Source organism: Lingula anatina, chromosome 3 (assembly GCF_051362555.1).
Source record: "Lingula anatina isolate TDL-2025a chromosome 3, LinAna3.0, whole genome shotgun sequence".
Lineage (NCBI taxonomy): Eukaryota > Metazoa > Brachiopoda > Lingulata > Lingulida > Lingulidae > Lingula > Lingula anatina.
In genome coordinates, this window is record NC_141769.1 from 12,286,051 (window position 1) to 12,307,216 (window position 21,166).

The 21,166-nt window shown below is 33.7% G+C and overlaps 3 protein-coding genes across 3 annotated transcripts in view; 1 reads left to right on the forward strand and 2 right to left on the reverse strand.

Annotated features, from left to right (window-relative positions):
* Nucleotides 1–400: 400 nt before the first annotated feature.
* LOC147762918 (uncharacterized) lies at nt 401–1,586 on the reverse strand. Its single transcript, XM_087010053.1, has 3 exons — nt 1,327–1,586; nt 776–1,018; nt 401–552 (listed from the first exon to the last, which is right to left on the reverse strand). The coding sequence occupies exons 1-3, from the start codon at nt 1,521–1,523 to the stop codon at nt 477–479; spliced, it is 516 nt and encodes a 171-aa protein (XP_086866179.1). The 5' UTR covers nt 1,524–1,586; the 3' UTR covers nt 401–476.
* A 536-nt stretch (nt 1,587–2,122) lies between these two features.
* LOC106174537 (exosome complex component RRP4) lies at nt 2,123–11,937 on the forward strand. Its single transcript, XM_013556137.2, has 8 exons — nt 2,123–2,284; nt 2,431–2,532; nt 8,235–8,370; nt 8,848–8,913; nt 9,138–9,206; nt 9,606–9,782; nt 10,038–10,166; nt 10,522–11,937. Exons 1-8 carry the CDS (start codon nt 2,163–2,165, stop codon nt 10,597–10,599), a joined length of 879 nt encoding a protein of 292 aa, XP_013411591.2. The 5' UTR covers nt 2,123–2,162; the 3' UTR covers nt 10,600–11,937.
* LOC106166103 (ecotropic viral integration site 5 protein homolog) overlaps nt 11,731–21,166 on the reverse strand; it is a 45,393-nt gene continuing 35,957 nt past the window's right edge. The window contains exons 11-20 of the mRNA XM_024076746.2: nt 20,102–20,162; nt 19,851–19,904; nt 17,018–17,191; nt 16,657–16,809; nt 16,299–16,445; nt 15,841–16,005; nt 15,445–15,591; nt 15,079–15,174; nt 14,546–14,632; nt 11,731–14,261 (exon numbers count right to left, since the gene is read on the reverse strand). Of these exons, the coding sequence (XP_023932514.2) occupies nt 13,806–14,261; nt 14,546–14,632; nt 15,079–15,174; nt 15,445–15,591; nt 15,841–16,005; nt 16,299–16,445; nt 16,657–16,809; nt 17,018–17,191; nt 19,851–19,904; nt 20,102–20,162 (1,540 nt within the window). The 3' untranslated portion in view covers nt 11,731–13,805. The remainder of the gene's footprint in view (nt 14,262–14,545; nt 14,633–15,078; nt 15,175–15,444; nt 15,592–15,840; nt 16,006–16,298; nt 16,446–16,656; nt 16,810–17,017; nt 17,192–19,850; nt 19,905–20,101; nt 20,163–21,166) is intronic.

The window sequence follows — 21,166 nt, forward strand, 5'->3', positions numbered from 1 at the left end:
TTCTCTAAAAGGACAACAACAACAAGATAAAAATAAGATGAAGAAAAAAAAAACAGCATTGGCGCTAGTCTCTCTCTCACACACACACTCTCTCTCTCTCTCTCTCCCTCTCCAAAAGAAAAATAAAAATAAAATAAAATAAATAAATAAAATAAACAAATAATTTTGACACTTGAGTAGGCCTATAACTAATCACAGAAGGAGACAACATCAGTTGCTAACATACTTGAGCTTTATTTCATGGATGTTTCAATTAGTTCCAGTAAAGCACAGTTTAAGGTAACGGATCTTCATATTCACTGATACCCAAAAGATTTAATTTTGAAATCTCATTTAATATAAGAAAACATTTTTGAAACAAACCGAAAATGTTTCAGATAAATAGAAAAATCATTCAATATAAGTTCCAATTTGTAAATTGCTTTTTATTGTCTTGAGTAACTGTATAATCTGCTTCGGACATAGTATTGACATTATCAGCCATAGTAGCCATAAACAGCGCCGTCTCTGGTTCGGCGTGGATTACGTCGAATAGGTGAATGTTTCTTCTTTCTGAAAACATAGAAAATCTTGAAATTATATAAAGGAAACTGAAAAGAGTACAAGTTGAGAGTGATGAGAGGGATGCATGAGGCCTATGCACGCTTATATTTTCGAAATCACTACCTTCAATGACGATTCATTTCCAATATTAGCGAAAATTACGAAGTCGTCCACTTCATGTGATACTAAGCCTATTTATTTATAAATAAAAATATTTCCGAAGAAATCTTACCGTGGCATTTTGACGTAGACAATTTTCTGAGATGGAGTCTCTTGTGCAAGATAGGCTGTCAGGACGAAAAAGGACAGTGCAGCTAAAGTGGACAACATTCCCAGCCACTGGCATGGAGTTCCAAAAGGTATGAAAGTGGGAACCCTCAGCAAAACGAAAAGTCGCTCCAACAGTGAATTTCCAGGAAGCCATATCCCCCGGTACAAAATGAGAGGCAGAAAAAGTCTGGTGATGAATTCGACGCTGAAATGATAATATTCATTTTTATTATGCACCATTGGAATCCACAGAAATTAGATAAAAATCGGCTCATTACTGGTAAAGTAGTATCAGGTTAAGCAATTTAGATTTATAATTCACTGTCTACAATATTATAAGCAATCATTTTAATCGCGCATGTGATAGGGCCTTTCTGCTATATAGGAAAAAAGTTAAGAGATCCAAATGCAATCACTGGAAGAAGACATAAAAAAAAAGAAAAGAAAAACGTTATGTAGGGGCAGCAAATACATCTTTACTTTTGTATATAAAGTGTGGCTGTCATATCCTACCTTCCTTTCAGTGTTTTCAAGAGTGTTTGAAACTCAAAATGCATCAGCGCCAGGTTTAGTGAGCCCGCTAGAAAGATCCATGATGCAAACACTGGGCTGAATTCTATCCCTTTGTTCAGTGAATAAATCAGGTCTTTCAAAACGGAAAACAAGCCACAGAACGAAGAAGGCGTGGCTGTTCTGCTGAACCACTCCATCTTTGTTGTCTCCTGTCGTTATGGTGATGTTTTTATTTATTTTTTCTATCACGTTGCTTGAGTTGTGACGTCACAATAAAGTATCGTAACAAAATACACGTCTTTCTTCAAAAATATTTTAAATTCTTCACATGTGTTAATTGTTGATTGCAGTTAATTTCTTTTTTTTTTTTTTCTGAAATAAAAACGATCATATAGACATTTAGATGATACTGGTAGGCCTAATAATGATAACAAACGATAACAAAATATATGCCGAATTTTGGGCTTAGGGGGCTACTAAAAAGCAAAGATGCATTTGAAATTATTTCCCACAAAAGCCGCCCAAATGACATCATATAGTTTCAAATAGTATTAAGAAATAACAAAAGGCATCTTTTCATATAACTTTTTTTTTTTTTTGAACGAACGGAATGTTAATTACGTCGTTTGTTTATGGCGTGACGATAGCGTTAACTACAAATAAATTAACGAAAAAAAAATAGTGACAAAATAGTGAATTAACAAGTGTGCCTGATATCGTTCCAAAAGACGTCCCAGATCTTAACTCAATGAACCGAAAACAAGGCGGTTGTACATACAAATATTGGAAGGGGTTCGTCTTGAAACGGGCGACATCTATATCCACAAGCAAACAGCATGGCCGTAGATGTTCGGCTAGCGTGTGCTCGTGTTGACCGTAAAGAGTTGCCGTTTACAAACGAGCAAGCACATTTAGTGACTCCAGGAGATGTCATTACTACAGACACGGGTTTTATGCGGTAGGTTGTTGTGTTTAAGAGACACTTTTTACTTAAACCCAATTTCTATTTATCCGAACTGAAAGCGGCAACGACAACGCCGCTGTTGACAACTATCAGCCTCTCTGGCTCTGTCCAATCCCTATTAACGGTTCGTATCTTTCCAGTGGCCATGGCACTTACATGGAGGATGAGAAATTACATGCTTCAGTATCAGGAACGGTTGAGAGAGTCAATAAACTCATCTGCGTGAAACCACTCAAGACAAGGTAAGTGATAGGCGGGGATGGAAGGAAAATGTTTATAAATTAGTCGACAAATTCATTATCAAGTGATTTCTACAGATGGGCAGCAAGAATTAAAGCTATATTTCCACGCAAACACAAGTGATTTGCTAGTGGATCACTTATCAAATGTAAATTACATTTAAACACGCGCACCACACTGTTTGAAAATTTTTATTCCCCCCCCCCCCAACCCCTTCCTAGAACTTTAAAAAGTAAGACAAGTAAAGTAAGTGGGACAAGTAAGTATTGAGACCTACATGTCTCTTACAATAGGTTGTCAAGTCCTCACAGTACTAGGATGCTGGTTAGCCAGGAAAATTTTTCCTTTTGTATAATACAGTATATACTGTAACAATTACTTGGTTATTAAACAAATTATTGGTTGAATTAGGGTCCTACGAAAATACGAAAACCGCGAAAACCGCGAAAACCAGAAGTTGCTCGGCGAAAACCTCACTATAACTTACCAATTCTTGATGTTCTCGACAAATTGCTGTAATATTTGGATAACTTGGACCACATTACATACATCATGACCTTTGATAACGATGTTTCAATGAATTGAGTATGTAACAGCTGAGTTTTCTAGATCGGCAACTATAGTGCGTGGGAGCCATGTTTGGTTTACAATTGGCATATATAAACAGCAGTGTCCCCTCAGGCCAGTATTGCCATATCAGGCCAGTATTGCCATCTCAGGTTAGTAATGCTTTTCCAGGCAAGTAATACTCTCTCAAGTACTATATATGAAGTGGATAACACAGATTACCTGCATTCTTAGTAATGCAAAGTTTATTAATAAATAGGAATTAATAAATATGCACAAAGTAGAACTTTTTTTTCATTCCAACCAGAAGTGAAACTACACATCAATGCTTGTAAAAAGTGCCCATTTTAATACACCATACATGTAGAGTCTATATTGTATGAGCTGTGAACCTGCATAGAATTTACACTCCTACTTTTCCAAATATAAAATGAGTAGCATTGTTTAATAAAGTGACCAGCATAGAGCAATTTATAAAGCATGATGAAAATGTAGGTTTTAATTAACATAATTGATAATATTAAATATATATAATAATGGTGAATACAGTTAAATTATTTTTATTAAAACATTTTTTCTTCTGAACTTGATCCATGGCCACTGATTTTGTTATTTAATCACATTTATCTTACTCTTTTTGAAAAGATATTCATGCACAGCCATTTGTTACACTAATTGTTTTTCACTTAATAAACCAAATCCATTTCTAAAGCATCAATTAATTTATAGATTGTATATATGTGCATCCTGAGGTGTCTAATACACATTTTACCTTCAAATCAATGTGTTTAATTGTTTTTACATTTGGGTTCTGTGTATGTGCCAGTATACAGAGATAAGCTCTTTTAACTCTGAAAAAATGTCAATAGTCAGTTAATCATGCATATATATTATACGCACAATAATGGAGAAAAAAAGGAAAAAGGAACACAGATTAAACACATGTACTGGTACTCTGATTTGCAGGAGGCATTTTCTCTTGAAAGGAGATATAACAGATTACAACTGCATGATGTTATGTGATTGACATAATAAATAGTTTACTCCTAGACTAGAGTTTTAGGCAGTGCACATCTAATTTCGTAATTGATATGATATGATTATCTTTCAATTCCATATATCTATTTCATCATTTCTGTGTCTATGCTGTGTTTTAACACTTCAACTTTTTGTATGGTAAGTTTTTATCAGTTTGAAGCACCCTGCATGTGTTTTGTTGAAGATTGCCAAAAAGCAAATGAAGTTATGTATATGAAGATAGTCCATAACATGTTAACACCTTGGTATTTTCCACTATTTGCTGAATATTGGCATGCTGTAATATCAAGGGACTGTTGACAGTTCTTATTTGCCAGGAAGTTGATCAATAGTAAATAATAGTGTGTGCTTGTATATTTCATTTGTCATATATTTAAAGCATGTAATATACCAAACTTGGGCCAATTTTGGGCCTTGCTTTGTCTTGGGCTTGCATCCTGCTTGGTATAATAAAAGGAATATGAAATAAAGTGTTAGTTTTCTTGTAAAGGATATTATTACCTCTGCCAAGGAGGCTATGTTTTCACCCCTGTTTGTTTGTTTGTTTGTCATCATCATCATAACTAAAAAGTTATGGATAAATTTCTATGGCATTTTCAGGGTAGGTCAGAAATGGGTTAACTTAGAAGTGATTAGTTTTTGGTGGTGATCTGGATCAATAATCAATCAATAATAAAAAATTAAATCATTATAGAATGAAAATTTAGGAGTGAAATGGCATTGGATGGACACTCTGTTGCCTTAGTGGAGGTCTGCGGTCTCTTAGTGCTTTTCTAGTTGCCATTATTAATAAACTATTGTGTACACTTTGTACTTTAAAAGTATTATAAGTTCTCAACCAATGCATTTCTCAATGGTGTATAATATATTGGGAAAGGAAGGTAACATTTTTGAAACTGATCATTAGTCCACTTTTCTGAATGTGGCCTATATTTGTAAAATTGTCAGCTCTCTACCGTATTATTCTCCTCTAAAACTTTATTCCTTTAAATATCTGGCCAAATAAGAATTATGCTTTGGCAATAGCATATAGCTCCCATATGATATGAACTACTTTTGAAAGGGGACATTATTCTAGGTCAAAAACAAATGTTGCTTTAGTTCTAAATGCTTTAGCCATCATAAATGGGTTTAAACCCTGATAAAACTATGATCAATACTTAAGACAAATTATTAATCTACATATATAAGGTCATAGATTGTGTTGCACTTTACAGAGCACTCATACGTATTCATATGTAACATGTTCTAAGGCCAAAATAAAAAAAAAAAACTTCAGACAAATGCATTGAACGATTTGGATGTGTTTATTCTCAGAACTCGCTAGTCTGAAATGCAGACTGCATACACAGCACAAATTGCGTTTTCTTAAAAGAATTTTTGTATCTTTCTGATTACCATTGGGATTTACTACCTACTGAATTCATGTCATTGTTTATATGTTATGATTGGATCAGTCCAATAAGTATTGTGGTTAGGAGGGTTAAGTTGACAATGGCTAACTGTTATCCGCAGGTGTAAGAAAAATGACTGAATTGCATATATTAAATTTGGTGTGGTAAAATGGTTCAAATTTGGTGAAGACCTGGGATTTCTTTCACACAAACAAGTTAACAAGCTAACAAACAGAAAAGTATTTTTTGAGACACACGTTATAAATACTTATTTCATCGAGTTAAAGATGCATCTAAAAATGCATATTCATCATATATTCTAATATCATAAAACAGCCAGAAGGCCAAGCACACAGTTGGGTAGAATTCTTAAAGGAAAAAAACATACAGTCTGTGTATTCTGGAAATTCAACACCTATGGGATCTTTAATTAACTGATGGTCATTATGATTGCATACTTTTCACAAACAAATGCACCCTTGGATTTTAATTAAAATCAATTAATTAGATTCTGTTTATTTTAAGTGCTCTCTGACCTTTATTTTGATGAATTAACACAATCTATATACATCCATTTGAAAGAAACAAAAAATTGAAAAATTAAGTGATATACAACATAATCCCCATCAATTTTTATTTATCTACTTTAACTAATACTGTTTATTGTAACTGCTCTCTTACTTTTTTTAACGAATTAACACAATATTAAATATATACATCCATTTGAAAGAAACAAAAAATCGAAAAATGAAGTGATATACAACATAATAACCATCGATTTTTATTTATCTCCTCTAGGTTTTCATGCATTTTTATGCAATAATACATAATCCTTAACAGCATTACCACCAACAATTTTATGGATAACTAATATGGGTTTCATGCCCATATTGAAAATGCAAAAAAAAAAAAAAAAAAAAAAAAAAAAAAGTGAATGAAATTCCACCCTAAACTGCATAACTTTCAGACAAAAAATAATAAATAAATAAATAAATAAATAAATAATAATGAGGTACAAGATAGAAAATATCAATGCTGATGCAATAATACATTTTGCTCGACAGCAGAGTCAGCAACAAATATCACATGGATTCAGGCCCATTAATTCAAATTCTCAGCTCTGTCTGAAAATGACAAAATGTGTAAAAAATTCACCAAGAAATTGCAAAAATTCATGGAAAATAAATAGCAGTGAACTTAAATTTGTTGACACTGACAGCTAGATGGACTTAATTAGTGACAGCTAAGACTGCAGCTGTAACTAGTTAAGTCTTGATAATTTCTTGATCATTATTGATTTAGCACTTACCTGAGGGCACAGAGCCACAGAAGCATACCATTAATGACAACCAGATCCTAATGAGTGTAATGTCAAATGAACCTACAAGTTCTTTGATAAAACTGTTATTAATATAAAATATACTACAATCCATGCATTAAAAATAAAAAGCACGCAAGTCCACGGGTCAGTATTAACAATACACTGTAGTTGTCTCAGAATAAGACTTTAGTCCCTTTTCTTAAAAAATAAATTGCCAGTGCACAAATTGACTAAATATGTATTGATAACTGTTTTGGTAAAATGGAATTTGGTATGTAGAGAGCCTTTATTTTAACATGATTTGAACAAACAAAAACAACTTTTTTATGATGAAAAACATTTAATGATTCAATATTTCTTTTATTAAGTTTAATGCAAATGTTCTTACAACTTCATGTACAGTTAGAAGGAATTTTTCTCATGCACAAATAACACATTTACAAATAAAGCATTAATTAAAGTTGGTACAATGTTGTAAATGTTACTTGATAAATGTTTGTTAGTTTCTTATATGTATGTATTAAGTAAGCTGAAAATATTGTGCTTTTATCCACATTCATATGACTGAGAGAGCATTACTGGCATGAGATGGCAATACTGGCCTGAGATGGCAATACTGGCCTGAGGGGACACTGCTGTTTATATATGCCAATTGTAAACCAAACATGGCTCCCACGCACTATTAGTTGCCGATCTAGAAAACTCAGCTGTTACATACTCAGTTCATTACAACATCGTTATCAAAGGTCATGATGTATGTAATGTGGTCCAAGTTATCCAAATATTACAGCAACTTGTCAAGAACATCAAGAATTGGTAAGTTATAGTGAGGTTTTCGCCCAGCAACTTCTGGTTTTCGCGGTTTTCGCGGTTTTCGTATTTTCGTAGGACCGGTTGAATTATAATAGCAACGAATTTTAAACATACCTTGCCTTTTAAGAATACATAATCTACAGGTAGTACAACTCTTTTACTTGCTGATATAAGACTATATTAAAGTATGAGATCTATATTTCACAATAAAAACATTGTGAACAACTCATAGAAATATAATATATTCTGTTTTACCACAAAAATGGCAGTTATAGCTATTATTCTGATATCTGAGCTTTTCTTTAGACCACGTGACCTCCACTGATGGCTATACTCAGTTAAAATCTGTTAAGAGATTATAACAAAAAAAAAAAAAACAAGCTTTTTAGAAAAAGAACAAGGACTAACTTTGAATGTAAAAATGGATTCATTGACCATTGGTAAGTATGACAAAATTGTTGTTTACTCGAGGAAAATTCATTTTTTGGCCAAAACGAAGAGATATTATCCCTTTAAGTTGTATACATAAAAACATGTTTCATACAAAAGCAACATAATCTTTCTCATTTAGGTACAATGGAGAGGTGGGAGATGTGGTTGTTGCTCGGGTGATAGAAGTTGGGCAGAGGCGCTGGAAGGTGGACACCAACTCCAGACTGGACTCTGTCCTCATGTTGTCATCAGTTAACTTGCCTGGAGGAGAGCTGGTCAGTTTGATGAGTGTGATAGCAATAAGTTTACACAGCAGAATTTATGGTGATAAAGAACAGAGTCAGTGTAGCTAGTATATATGACAGTGACGGGTTGCATTTCTTTGTTTGTTTTTGAGTTTATGAATTCTTTACCTTTTAGAAACATGGTGTTGGGAATATTAAATTTTGTACTAACACAGATAAGATGCTGACTTTAACAATGTAACTGTTTTTCACCATAAGAATGAATACTGCGCATCACTGCATGCATGTATTTGAAAATGAAAATATTGACAGTTAAATCAGTTATAAACATATTTACATTACAGAGTCTAGTGAAGTGGTTCTCGCTTGTACTTTTTTATTTGTCATACATGTACTGTAGATGTCAGTTTTATGCACTTCACAGTCATATTGGGTACTGAAGACAGGATCTAGTTCTCCAACTTTAATGTATTACTGTAGGATAATTGGACATATTTTGTATTTCAGAGGAGGCGTTCAGAAGAAGATGAGAGAATGATGAGGGACTACTTACAGGAAGGGGATCTCATTAGTGTATCCTTGTCACTGTTTACTGTTTGAATACTTTGTTGATGAGCTTGAGCAACTAGGCTGAAAATCGTTTCTTATGCATGCTCTGTAACAGAGTTGTAAAGTATGGGGATATATATTTAGTTCTTATGTACTTTGAAAAAACTTGAAAGTGTTTAATATATATATTTATTTCTTTTGTTTTCTGTGTTCTTATGTTATTTTGTCCCCTTGACTGGTTCTCTCAGGCTGAGGTGCAATCTGTGTTCTCAGATGGTTCTTTGTCTCTACACACAAGGAGTTTGAAATATGGAAAGGTAAGGTGGTGTCTCACGAAATATATTGCTTTTAAAAAAGTTGCAGTTTCATTTCTGAAATACTGGAATTAATTTTTGAGGTATTTATTTGGGAAGAGTCGCAAAAAGAAGTAAGGGCTGAACAGTCGTAATTGGTTATGGTCTGGTTGAGTGGAGCATGCTTGATATGACCCATCTTTGTATACCTCACAATCATTCAGATTTACCAGTATTATCACATGATGACAAGGGACTACGAAGGGATTAGATTTACTGTGTATCTTTGGTCAGTATATGTATAATCAGACCTCTAATAGTATTGAAAAATGTCAGCATAATTTCACTGGAGTTATGTATTCCTTTACAAATGTATGATAAATATTTCAAAGACATTGTAAAAGAGATATGTCCCCATTTTAGCTCGGCCAGGGTATACTTCTGAAAGTGTCCCCATCCTTAGTAAAGAGGAGAAAGACCCACTTCCACAACCTTCCTTGTGGGGCCAGTATTATCCTAGGCAACAATGGCTATGTTTGGATAGCTCCCATCCTCAACGAGGACACTGAAAACACAGGAGGATTTATACAGAACTTGGAGGTGTGGTTTAACCTGTATGATGTTTTACCAATTGTAATTTGTAATGTAAATCATTAAAATTATTTGCTATAATTGTGTTATTTGTAGTGATCAGCATTGAACATAATTATTACTATTATTATTATTGTTATTATTATTATACAGTTCTTTAAAGGATAGTTATGGATATGTAAATATACAGGAGAATGATGCTTAAACCTTGAGTCAAATAATACAAAAATAGCTTTTAAGAAAGGTCTTTACCCATAATTCCAGCCAGTGGCAGCAGTGGACAGAGAAGCCATGGCCAGACTGAGGAACTGTGTGTTAGCCCTGGCAGAGCACAAGATGATGCTGTTTGACACTAGTGTGCTGTATGCCTATGAGGAGTCCACTAAGTATACTGTGAGTATAGTCAACAAGACCAGCAGAAACTTCAAATAAAAATGTGTCTTGGGCTTCAAACTGAAAATTAGTTAGTTTCCATCAGGGATAAATCATTTAAGTACAATAGTAAACTGTGATAAAGCGAAATTTGTCTCATTTATACACATCTTACTTTTTTGTCATAAATATCTAGTTTTCTTATTCAATCGCCATATCAACAATTTTTCTTTTTTTTATGCACCCTCATTGTGACTCTACCCAGGGCTTAATTGTTTTTACGTAGTGTTATAACTTTTGCCAAATGTCAAGTTGAACAAAGTAATTAATCTGATAACATTAGATTAATGCAGACCCTGTATGATGATACTTTCAGGTCAAAGACTTACTAAAACCAGAAATCATGGATGAAGTCGTTGAGCTGACAAGACAGAGACTTGAAGCAGAAGGATAGACATTTTGGAGCACCAGGGTGTGGTGCAAGGATGTCAGTACTATGCAATATAAGTGCTGAGCAATGAAGTGAATGCTGTGAAAGAGATTACTCTAAATAGTTGGTGGGAGAAGTGTCTCTCTGGAGTCACAGTGAGATAGCTGTGGTAATGTAAGAATTTTCTTCAGAGCAGGATGTCCTCAAGGTCAGAGAGGACTCACAGAAGACAATGTGGACTGCACTTCAGAGTTAGTCGAAGGAAAATATTATAATGGTGGCAATACTGACCCAGCAAACCTGTGCATACTAAGCTATGTGGAAAAAAAAAAAGCATTGTCATTCAGATGAAAAATGAATTTTAGACTGTTTTACGTCTATGTGATGAAGTATTTCAGCAGCTGAAAGATGGCTTGCCACACCTATATCTCAACATAAGTGTGTGGCAATCCATCCAGTCACTGTAAGTATTGGAAAGACACGTTGGGGGCAAGGGGGGGGGGGGGGTCTGCTTGTATTTATAAACAAGGCAGCAAAGCTGTCAAATGTACAGACAAAAAACAGAAAATATAGATGCAAAATAGGTCATTTTGTCAATTTTGATGATAAATAATGCTTATAATGCACAGTCAGTCAACACTGAATTTTAATCATGCACAACAGGTAACATGATCAATAACAGGAGGGGATCCAGAAATATTTTTTAACAGTATTCCAAAGTATCTTTGTTGATCCATCCTCCATTTTGATGGTCTTCCAACAGAAAAAAAAAATAGATACCTGTCAATATAAACTTTAAAATCTGTCTTCCGGAAGACCCAGAGGATGGTCTCAATCCACCCCTTCAAAATGTTTCAGGACCATGAGAGTTCAAACTACATGATGAAAGTCCCAATATTTGCAATATGATGACAGTGCATAAAATAATATTACATAATGTTTTAAGACATAAATACCAATACACTAAATCGCTTATGTGGAAATACAGAAAATGTGCAGAGCCTAAGGCGGATGGGAGTTTTGGAGAGATTTTGCAGCCATTTTTATGAAGTGCCTGTTGATTCAACTTGCAGTTGGTAAAGTGGAACATGGATAAAAATGCTGTCAAGTGTATATAATTGTAAATAATAATTATAATAAAAGACAACTTAAGTATAATGTGTATACATATATTTATTGATCATTCTAAAAAATCATTTCTCTAAATACATTCACATTCCATTTACACTGATGTTAGCCAGTTTCACGAGTAGTTGTCGTAAATGTATCCCATGAAATTTGAGTATTGCACTATATGGAGGCAGTGGCATAAAATAACCTGTCATCTGATGAAATACTCATGATTACTATGACTATTCTAATTGCCTCTGAATGTGAACCTTTTAGTCTTACTATTATAAAAAATTGGTCTCACTGTGATATGCCAAGTCTAGGTCATCAGCACTATAAAAACACTTGTATATTTTATATAATTTGCCCAGACAACAGTTACTGTAACACCATATAGAAATTATATCTGAATACTAATATGGTACCATTTATATCTATCTGGCACCTGCATAATGGAAAATTTTGTTGGAAAATAATAGAAATATTTCATTTTGCATTAAGGAAATTCTCACTTTTAACAGCGAGGTATTCTTAGATTCTGCTAAAGAATCAAATTTTGAAACGAAAATAAAGCATTTTGACATAAAACTACAGAGAGGAAAAATATCACTTGTTTTATAAAGAAACTGCTTAAATAACAATAATGCATGCATGTATTTACAAAATAAAATGATTTAATGTCACAAGTTTTGCTCTCCATATCAAATTTGTTGACTACACATTGTATTACAATCCTTGAATGCACATAACGATTAACCTGTTGGCAGGATAATTTTCAGGAATGTAAAAAAACATATTTTGCCTTTTAGGTAATCTATGAAATATTGACCACTAGAGAGAGGTACTTTAATCTCTTCCATCATTTTCTTTGCAATATGAACTGAATGTCCCCCAAAAATGTGTTGACAGTGACCTATATGTCACAACGCCTGGTGCCACATCACCCTGACCTACACTCTAAGATTCCACACAAAGTTAATATTGAAACTGCTAAAATCCCAATGGGCAGAAGTTGTGTCAGATGTAAAAGATCTCATTTTAAACTGCATCAATTACAGCATAACCGACTCCAGAAGCTCATATGCATATTGCCATTATTTGTGATATATATCATGTATGGACAATGTGTGGAGGTACGTTTATAATACCCCCTTACTAGTAATCTTTCCTGTAGAAAGGATACTAAAATAAGAATTTTCCTATTTCTAGATATGTCATTATGCATTTGAAATCGTTCTTTTGATATTTATAACTTGGTGTGTCTGCACAATTTCGACCTCAAACAAAAGATACACAAATGCAAGTTATGTGTCAATCTCAAAGTTAACATGAATCTATACATGATGTGGTATATTTTCTAGAAAACTGCATATCTGCTTGTTAATTTTCATAGACAGAAAAACATCACAACCGCACATGTATATAGCACATACTCATAAGTACAGTAAGTACAAATGGGCAAGCCAATCATCAAAAATATGCAACACCCTAAGATTTTTAAATATTAAATAACCAGAGCATATTGAAACTAGATATAAATGAACTCAATGCGAAAGCATAGCATCTGATCACATCTTGATCATCTGCACCTCAGTGTCTGACTAGATCAGAAACCCATATTGAGCACATAGGACTCTTAGGGAAATATGTATTGTTATGACAATGTTAAAATATAACAGCCAATGTCTACTCTACAAGATCTAAATATATATAAAGAAAGGATGAAACAGAAATGGATAACAGGAAATAAAAAAAAGTTGAGTTTTGATTGATGAACTAAAATGTGGAATTCCATCAGATATTTTCATTATTTCTAGACTCAAAAATGTGTGTTACATCAGTCCTGGCTCACTGTGACATACTAAGTATATCTCCAGACACCTGACCACAGCTCTGTGACTGACAGTCAATACATCTTCCTATAAATAAGAATAACACAACCATTACTGGCACCAAAAAGAAGGAGGGGGCCATTTCAATGACAGCAGAGACAGTGTTTCTCCACTCTATGCCACTCCAACTCTGATCAGAAGACTGGCCTAATTCCCCCCCTCCCCCTTCCTACTCCCTCCACTTTAAATGATCACTATATTGCACGAGCTCCCCAGGGCAAACCAATCTCATACGGCTCCTACGGACTGCTGATCTCCCTCCAATGCAGCCATATTGGACTGTGCATTTGGTCCACTGGAATTCGTCCCATTTCCTAAGACTTTTGAGTTTGCTGTATTGGACCCTGACTGTTCAAAATTGGTCTCATGTTTGCCATTCAAATGACGAGAACCTGACTGGTCATTACTAATTATAGCACCGTTCTGAGAAATAGAGCCTTTTATGCCAATGTCGTTGTTGTTATGGTTGCTAAGCAATGGGGTGATCAGATCCCCTGCCAGTTCCATACGTAGTCCATTCATGCCCTCACTGGAATTGCTGTCAGTGCCAGTGAGTTTTGAGTGCAAATTAAGGTTTCCTGATACAGCCTCCTCCTCTGCGTCACTGTCCCCAGACTCTGAGCCAAAAGGATGTGTGGCTGGCAGGTGCATGTTCTTTATCTTGCTCATCCTCAGCTGCAACACCTACCATGTGAAAAAAAATGAAATAATGTCATTTATTGCACTAAAAGTAATGATTAATTTATAATAGCATATAACATAATAACTCTTCTTTCAAAAATGGGCAATTTCACAAGAAACTTTTATCTTTACAGAAAAAAGAAGGATATTTTGAACTTGTTTCACTTTGTGTCTGTTTTTGTTAAATTTCTTAAAAACTAGCTGCAAACACCAAAATCTTTTATCCCAAAATGCATAGTATTTTTAAAAGGTTATCACTCCTAACTAAATCTTATCTTGTCCCTGACCTCATCCTGTAGATCAGCTATCCTGTTCTCCAGGTCCTGGGTCTCTCCTTTACTCTGTAACTGACCTGCAGTCACAAGTTCTTGGTTCTGGAAACAAAAGGATTCATCTTGAGCTACAAATCAATCTGTGCTTCATTTTTTTTTTTTGTTTTGATTTAAAAACTTGACATGTATAAGGACCTTACTAAGTTTCTCTCCTGATCTTTTCTCTCAATCAACAGTTACATACAATTTGATATTTTATTTATATTAGGAAAACAATGCACAGCTGAGCTTAAGACAGATATCAAACTGCACTCTTTCAACTTATATGATTTCTTGGAATAAATGTGCCTTTTTTTTGCTGATTTGGACACATATCTTCGCTCCAACACTACATTTGTGGCATGAGATTAACTAGCATATTGGTAATTAAACCTACCTTTGGTGTTTTTTTTTTTTTTTTGAAAAATAAATTTTATTATACTACATTAAAAAAATAACTATTGCCATTGTTGTGTCTACTAAAATAGACATGACATCTTCATCCTCACCTGTATTTCCAGCTCTGCAATCTTCTGTCTCATTTCTGCTATTGTTGTAGAATGCTCAGCATTCTTTATTCTTGTCATCATACTTTCTTCTCTTACCTGGATTAAAAAAATCACCAGTATATCCCATACCATTCCAATGATAATTTTTTAATTGTGAAGTTTCAGTGTACTGAAAAGTAAGTTTCAGTGTCTACATTCGGAGTAACTCTTTTTATCAACATCATATCACTGTAATTGTCTTGTTACATCAATAACAATGTACAAAAACACACAATTTGAAATCAATGCAAGAGTAAATGAAAATGTTTTATTTATGACTTCAAGGAGTACAGTGACTAAATACTACAGAATAAATGTTACCCCTACCCTTGATTCACTGTCTGCAGATTTTCTTTCAAGTGCCAGAATTTCATTTCTCAACTCCTTTTCTTTTTCACCCATTGCTTCTATCTTATCTTTCAACTTTTTGTTTTCCTCATCCATTCTTCTGATCTGGTGGCTGCAGATTTGGTTCTGAAACAACAACCATTACAATTTCCATGATAAAGATTTAACAGTTGCTTCAATGAAGATAATTTTCAAAATAGTTCAAATTATTATTATTATTATTTTATTTTTGATGTCTTGTTCAGGTTATTCAATGTGAGTCCTGTTTCAAAAGAAGGTTTGGTAAACTTCTGTTTTACAGTGTTACTTAATGTACCCAGTGTACTTAATGTATGCAGTATGTGCATGGATGTGTGCATGTGCACGTGCACATACCTGCGTCTCCAGCTCCATGACCCTGGCCTTCATTTCCTTGACATCTGCCAGGGACTCGGCCTCTCTCAGTTTCACCCCCATCAACTCATCCTGCAGGTTCTGGACCACTGCCTTGCTGTTCTTCTCCTTGGTTTTAGGACTGGCATTCACCTTCTCCCAGTATTTCTATGAAAATGTGATTTAAAATTTGCTAAATGTAAACTGCCTTTTTGTATACTTTTCTACAAAAGGTCATTTATACTTTATCCAAAAAAATTCTTTACAAACATCACAAGATACTTGTAGACAGCTTCCTTGTAGACATCACACACATGCAACATATCCAATATGCTAAGAATATGTCCAAATCTACAGTGCTGTAAAAATAAAGCTCTTTTTCCTTATCATGTAATCGGTCTTTTATTAAACTTCATGATCGATTTCTAAAACCACCAGAGTATTAAACCGCATTTTCTTACATCCCAATAGTCTGTCAAGTATTTTATCTGCTGCCTGAGTTCTTTTACAGCCAGGCGTCCCTCTGCCTCCCGTAGCTTCACAGCGATCAGTTCCTCTTGGATTGAGGCGATCTCTGACTCTGGCTCTGTTTGCAGTCTTCTGTTTGTCTACAATGAGAATGATGAAAATGAATTAAGAGAATGGGAAGGCACATGCAGAAATAAGTAATTTTGAAATAGATGACAAGATCTGTTAAAATGGTTTATCCCTATATTGTGAAAATACCTCCAAAATGTTTTTAAAAAATAAAAAAAAATTCTGGCATGATCAGAAAATAATGATGAACACAAGCAGACTGAGGCAGTTAATCACACTTACATTTTCTAATTCTCTAATCTTGTCCACCATTTCTTTGACATTACAGCTCTGGTCAGCAGCCTTGAGCCGCACAGTGACCAGCTCTGACTGCAACTGCTTGATGACCTCCTCCTGCTCACTGTCCACTGATGTAGTGGACGTTACACTGGACGTCTAAGAGAAATCATTTAATATGTTCATCTTCACATTTTTGTTGGAAAAATAGTTCTTAATACTAGGATACTCTGAGATTTAAAAAAAACTGCATGCTTCCAATAATAATATCAATTGGGTTTCTACATCTCAAATTTTCTTAACTCAAGTTAATGCCTTTACAACTGTGTTTGTGTGAATATAAAAGAAGGAATGCAGTGCCACCTACCCTTTCTTTCTGCAACTGTTTGATGGTGTTTTGTGCCTCCTCCAACTGTTTCTTCAACTCCTCGTTCTGTGTCCTCATCCCAGACATGTCCCGCTTTAAGATGAACATTTCCTCTGCTTCCTGGGCTTTGGTCACCTGGTTGTGGATCAGTCTGTCTGCCAGAGTGGCAGTCTCCTAAAGAAATATTACATAAATTTAATACTTTTTTTAAATCTAAATTAAATGAATTCATATATTTTGTTTTTGTTTTTTTCGATATTTGTCATATTTGTTATAACTGTCATAAAGGATTATATGCTCCATCAAATTAAAAATTATCCCATATTTGAGCTGTTATAAGTTACTTATCACATATGCCAAATGAAAGATAAATCAATAGACTTTTTGGATATTTAATTAATGTGCATCAACAGAAAATAAAAGCCAGACGAACAGTAACATGCTAGTACACATAAACACAATATTCAAACAACATTTAACAGTCTCTGAAAAAATATATATAATATTTTATTAAAGAAGACATGTATTCATTAAGAGGGGAGCATAAAAAAACACAAATGACAAATGGGAACACCATGTCACAGATATTTACAAATGCACTCAGATGCTAACAATTTGTGTAAAACTTACGTGAGACTTATCCAACTGCTGTGAGGCAGAAATTAGGAAGACAGATACCATGTGAGGTTATTCAGTGCAAGACAATTGTGTGTTCGGTGTCAAAAATATTTACACAAGACAGAGCAGAAACACTGGCAGCTATTTATTCATTACTATATTATGTACAATGCTAAATTACAACATACTTCCTCAAAAACATCCACTCTTAATATAACAGAATCACCAACTACCGTACCATTACATTGTCAATCAAAATAATTATGAAATGTTAATTAATGGTCAAAGAGCATATCCCTAACCTGAATATTGCATAAATTGATAATTTTTATTGGCAATATAAATCCCCCCCAAGAAAAGTAATAATGAATAAATAAATAAAACATAAACATTTAAATAAAGGAAGATGTAAGTTGAATTTTACAAGTTTGTTTATAATAGTAAAACAGTATTGTAATGTGCAAAATATTTTTCCCTTACAGTTTAACCTAAATTCAATCTGCCTGCCAAACACCAAGCACCAAATATACCACTGTGTCATAGACTCACACACATATTTACACATATTACACTCACCATTTTTCAACCTCCCAAAATGATATTTCTCTGAGGTCATAAGGTTATTGGATTAATTTTCATAACGCTTTATGTGGTGAAATATTAACAGATTGCAACCGTTGTTGAAATCAGGGTCATTTTAGCATTAATTTTTTAAATCTTCATAAATCTATTACTGAAATTAATATAATATCTCCATTATCCCAAAAAAGCTTAGAAAAGCTGGACCAATTTAAAGGTTAATGGCATTGTTACAATGGTGTTTGCTAAATTTAACCTTGTATTTGAAGAAAAATATAGCAAACAATTTCTGTAACAAGAACTCTGTAGCTAATTAGCATTTCATGATATGTCACAAGAGCCTGTAACTCACCTTTTTCAATAAACTGGGCATTTTTCTGGGAAACTTTACTACGTCTTTTTTAGGAATTGACTAGAGACAACAAATGTGAATGTATTTAATTTTCATTACAGTAACTTCCAGGCCTTTGCTTTATTTTACAGAAAATGTTTCCAAATGCTTGACTTATTCTTCTGAACATTATTTAATTAAATTTGACACTTAAAATACCTACATCTTGTTTCTGAATCTGAAATTATGAGTTATCATTTATATTTACTTAACAATCTGTGACGAATAAGCTGTTAATTACCCAAATGAAATTATAACAGTTTTTATTATAATTTTGTTGTATATACCATTAAAATTTTAAAGCTTAGTTCAGTAGCATTTTTCACATGGTTGTTTTAGGCTTTTCCTAAACTGCAGCAAGTGACAAAACCCCAACTATTGTCAGTTATTTACTCTTAAAGACCATTCTAATGCCCCTTCATTCACACTTTCTGTCACCAACAATCATGACCTACCACACACTATCATGGTTTTCTATGCAAAAAGAAATTTATTCAACTTTTCATTAATATACGTTATCATTATATTTACTGTAGATTTGAGGCATTTTGCAATTATTCACAATAATTCTTCATGTCTGCCGACTTGCAGGACAACAGTCACATTTTCTACAAGAATTATATGATTGTTCAGTAACTTAGTACATTCAACATATATAGTTAATCACCCAAATAATCTCACATACCTCACAAGCATCATTTAGTTCTGTAAGTTTTTAAGGCAGGTTTAAGATAGATAATAAATAAATAAATAAACAAAATTCTGTTCATCACCTGTGTGTGTGTGTGTGTATGTGTGCAAATATATGTGTGTGTGTGTGTGTGTGTGTGTGTGTGTGTGTGCATGTGCGTGTGTGCATTTCAGCAACAAGTTTGGACCTGACTTTCCAAAGTGACAATGAGAAAGCAGTGCAATGGCAGTGAAAGCAACCCAGTGCTATACCATTGTGAGAACAACCATGTCCACAGAAGACCCACACAAAAATTATATCAATGTCAAAGCCTCACACAAAAATTATATCCATTTTTTGCACCAGTGGCATTAAATGACCTTCTTCTTTTTTCTTGTAATCGATTTCTTTAATGTGTCATTAATTTTACTATAAAATTATTGTTTGATTTGTCTGGCTTTTTTAGTTATTTGGAAAATTAATATAATTCTTTGGTGGGCACAGAGACAGGCCACAGGTTTGTATAGTATATATTTCCCAGTTAATACTGTAAGTGATTGATAAAATAAATCTACCTTTTCCAAGTTATCTATCCTTTGCCTCAGTAGTCGGTTTTCAGTCCGTAATCTCTGAAGAGAAAAGCAAGAAGATCAAAAATATAAGCAATTCTCTTGCCTGGTCATAATACTGATGCCATACAATTAGTACATGAACTGTTACATGTAGTATATAACTGAAGCTGATATTTTAAACAAGATTAGTAAAAGAGATTTTTAACTCTCAAAACAACATTTAATTATTAAAAAACTGATAAAAAATGTGTTACCCTTAATTCTATTTGTTCTTCATTCTCCTTTGCCTTCAATGTAGTGTATTCTTTTTCCAATCTGAAATAGAGAAATTCCATGTATACATCAATGCCAATGCATCAAAAACTGCTTTTTTTTAATGAAAAATTCCAGTAATTAGTACATAAAACTGACCTCAGGCCAAATGAAAATGCATCAATATTACTTTTGTTTGTCTTTGTAAATAAATCTCTCATCAACAATGCAAGAAAAACCCTTTGCTTGGTTATCTTAATGCTTTCTTTGAACAGTTAATTATTGCACTAACAAGATGATTAACAAACTACTCTTCTTAGTTCTGGAAAACAATATATTTTCTACAGTACAACCCTCTGTGATAAAAGTCTCTTAAAGTAGCAAAAACACTTAATTAACAAGCACTCAAGTATCTCATTGGTGTCCCAGTAAAGAAGATTTATTCCACAGACTGTTAACTGGGTAATGATACCATCCTAAGTGGGCAAAAGTTGACCTTTATTGAATTAGCCAAATGGTCCCCATGATACCAGCTGTTTGAAAATAATCATTAGTTTTTTTTTTTTTTTTTACATCTCAGTGAAAACAGCTGTGTCATTCTGACAGAGGCCAGCCTCCCACCATGGCATGTTTTCCTCTGCTTATAATTTACAAACCTAGTTGGGCCGGGAAAGGGGGGGGAGAGCAGATCAAACTTTAAATTAAAATTAAATAAATGAATAAAGTTCATACTGTGAGTAAAATGGACCTTACTTTCAAATTTTCATTTGAATATAAAAGGATGAGCCTTCATAACTTTAGGTTGGCTATTTTCATAAATAAAACTGAATTAAAATTCAAAGAATGAGGTTAAATTACAAGCATGTCCCAATTTCTTTAAATAATTTAGAAAACCTACTTAATCAAAAAACAAGGACTGATCAGACATCATAGCATCCTCCATTACTAATTATAATATCAAAATACCATGTAGTCTGTGTAAAGTTGTAGCTGCATGAAACAGCTAGGGAGGGAACGACAGTAGATGGGATATTTATTGCAATCAAATCCACATAATTACCTACAAA

Coding starts and splice junctions, on each gene's coding strand:
- LOC106174537 (XM_013556137.2), top strand. CDS start 2,163: ATGGCCGTAGATGTTCGGCTAGCGTGTGCTCGTGTTGACCGTAAAGAG. Junction 2,533..8,234: donor GTGAAACCACTCAAGACAAG/GTAAGTGATAGG, acceptor TTTCTCATTTAG/GTACAATGGAGAGGTGGGAG. Junction 9,783..10,037: donor GATTTATACAGAACTTGGAG/GTGTGGTTTAAC, acceptor CCATAATTCCAG/CCAGTGGCAGCAGTGGACAG.
- LOC147762918 (XM_087010053.1), bottom strand. CDS start 1,523: ATGGAGTGGTTCAGCAGAACAGCCACGCCTTCTTCGTTCTGTGGCTTG. Junction 1,019..1,326: donor TTGAAAACACTGAAAGGAAG/GTAGGATATGAC, acceptor TTATCATTTCAG/CGTCGAATTCATCACCAGAC. Junction 553..775: donor GTCTACGTCAAAATGCCACG/GTAAGATTTCTT, acceptor CTATGTTTTCAG/AAAGAAGAAACATTCACCTA.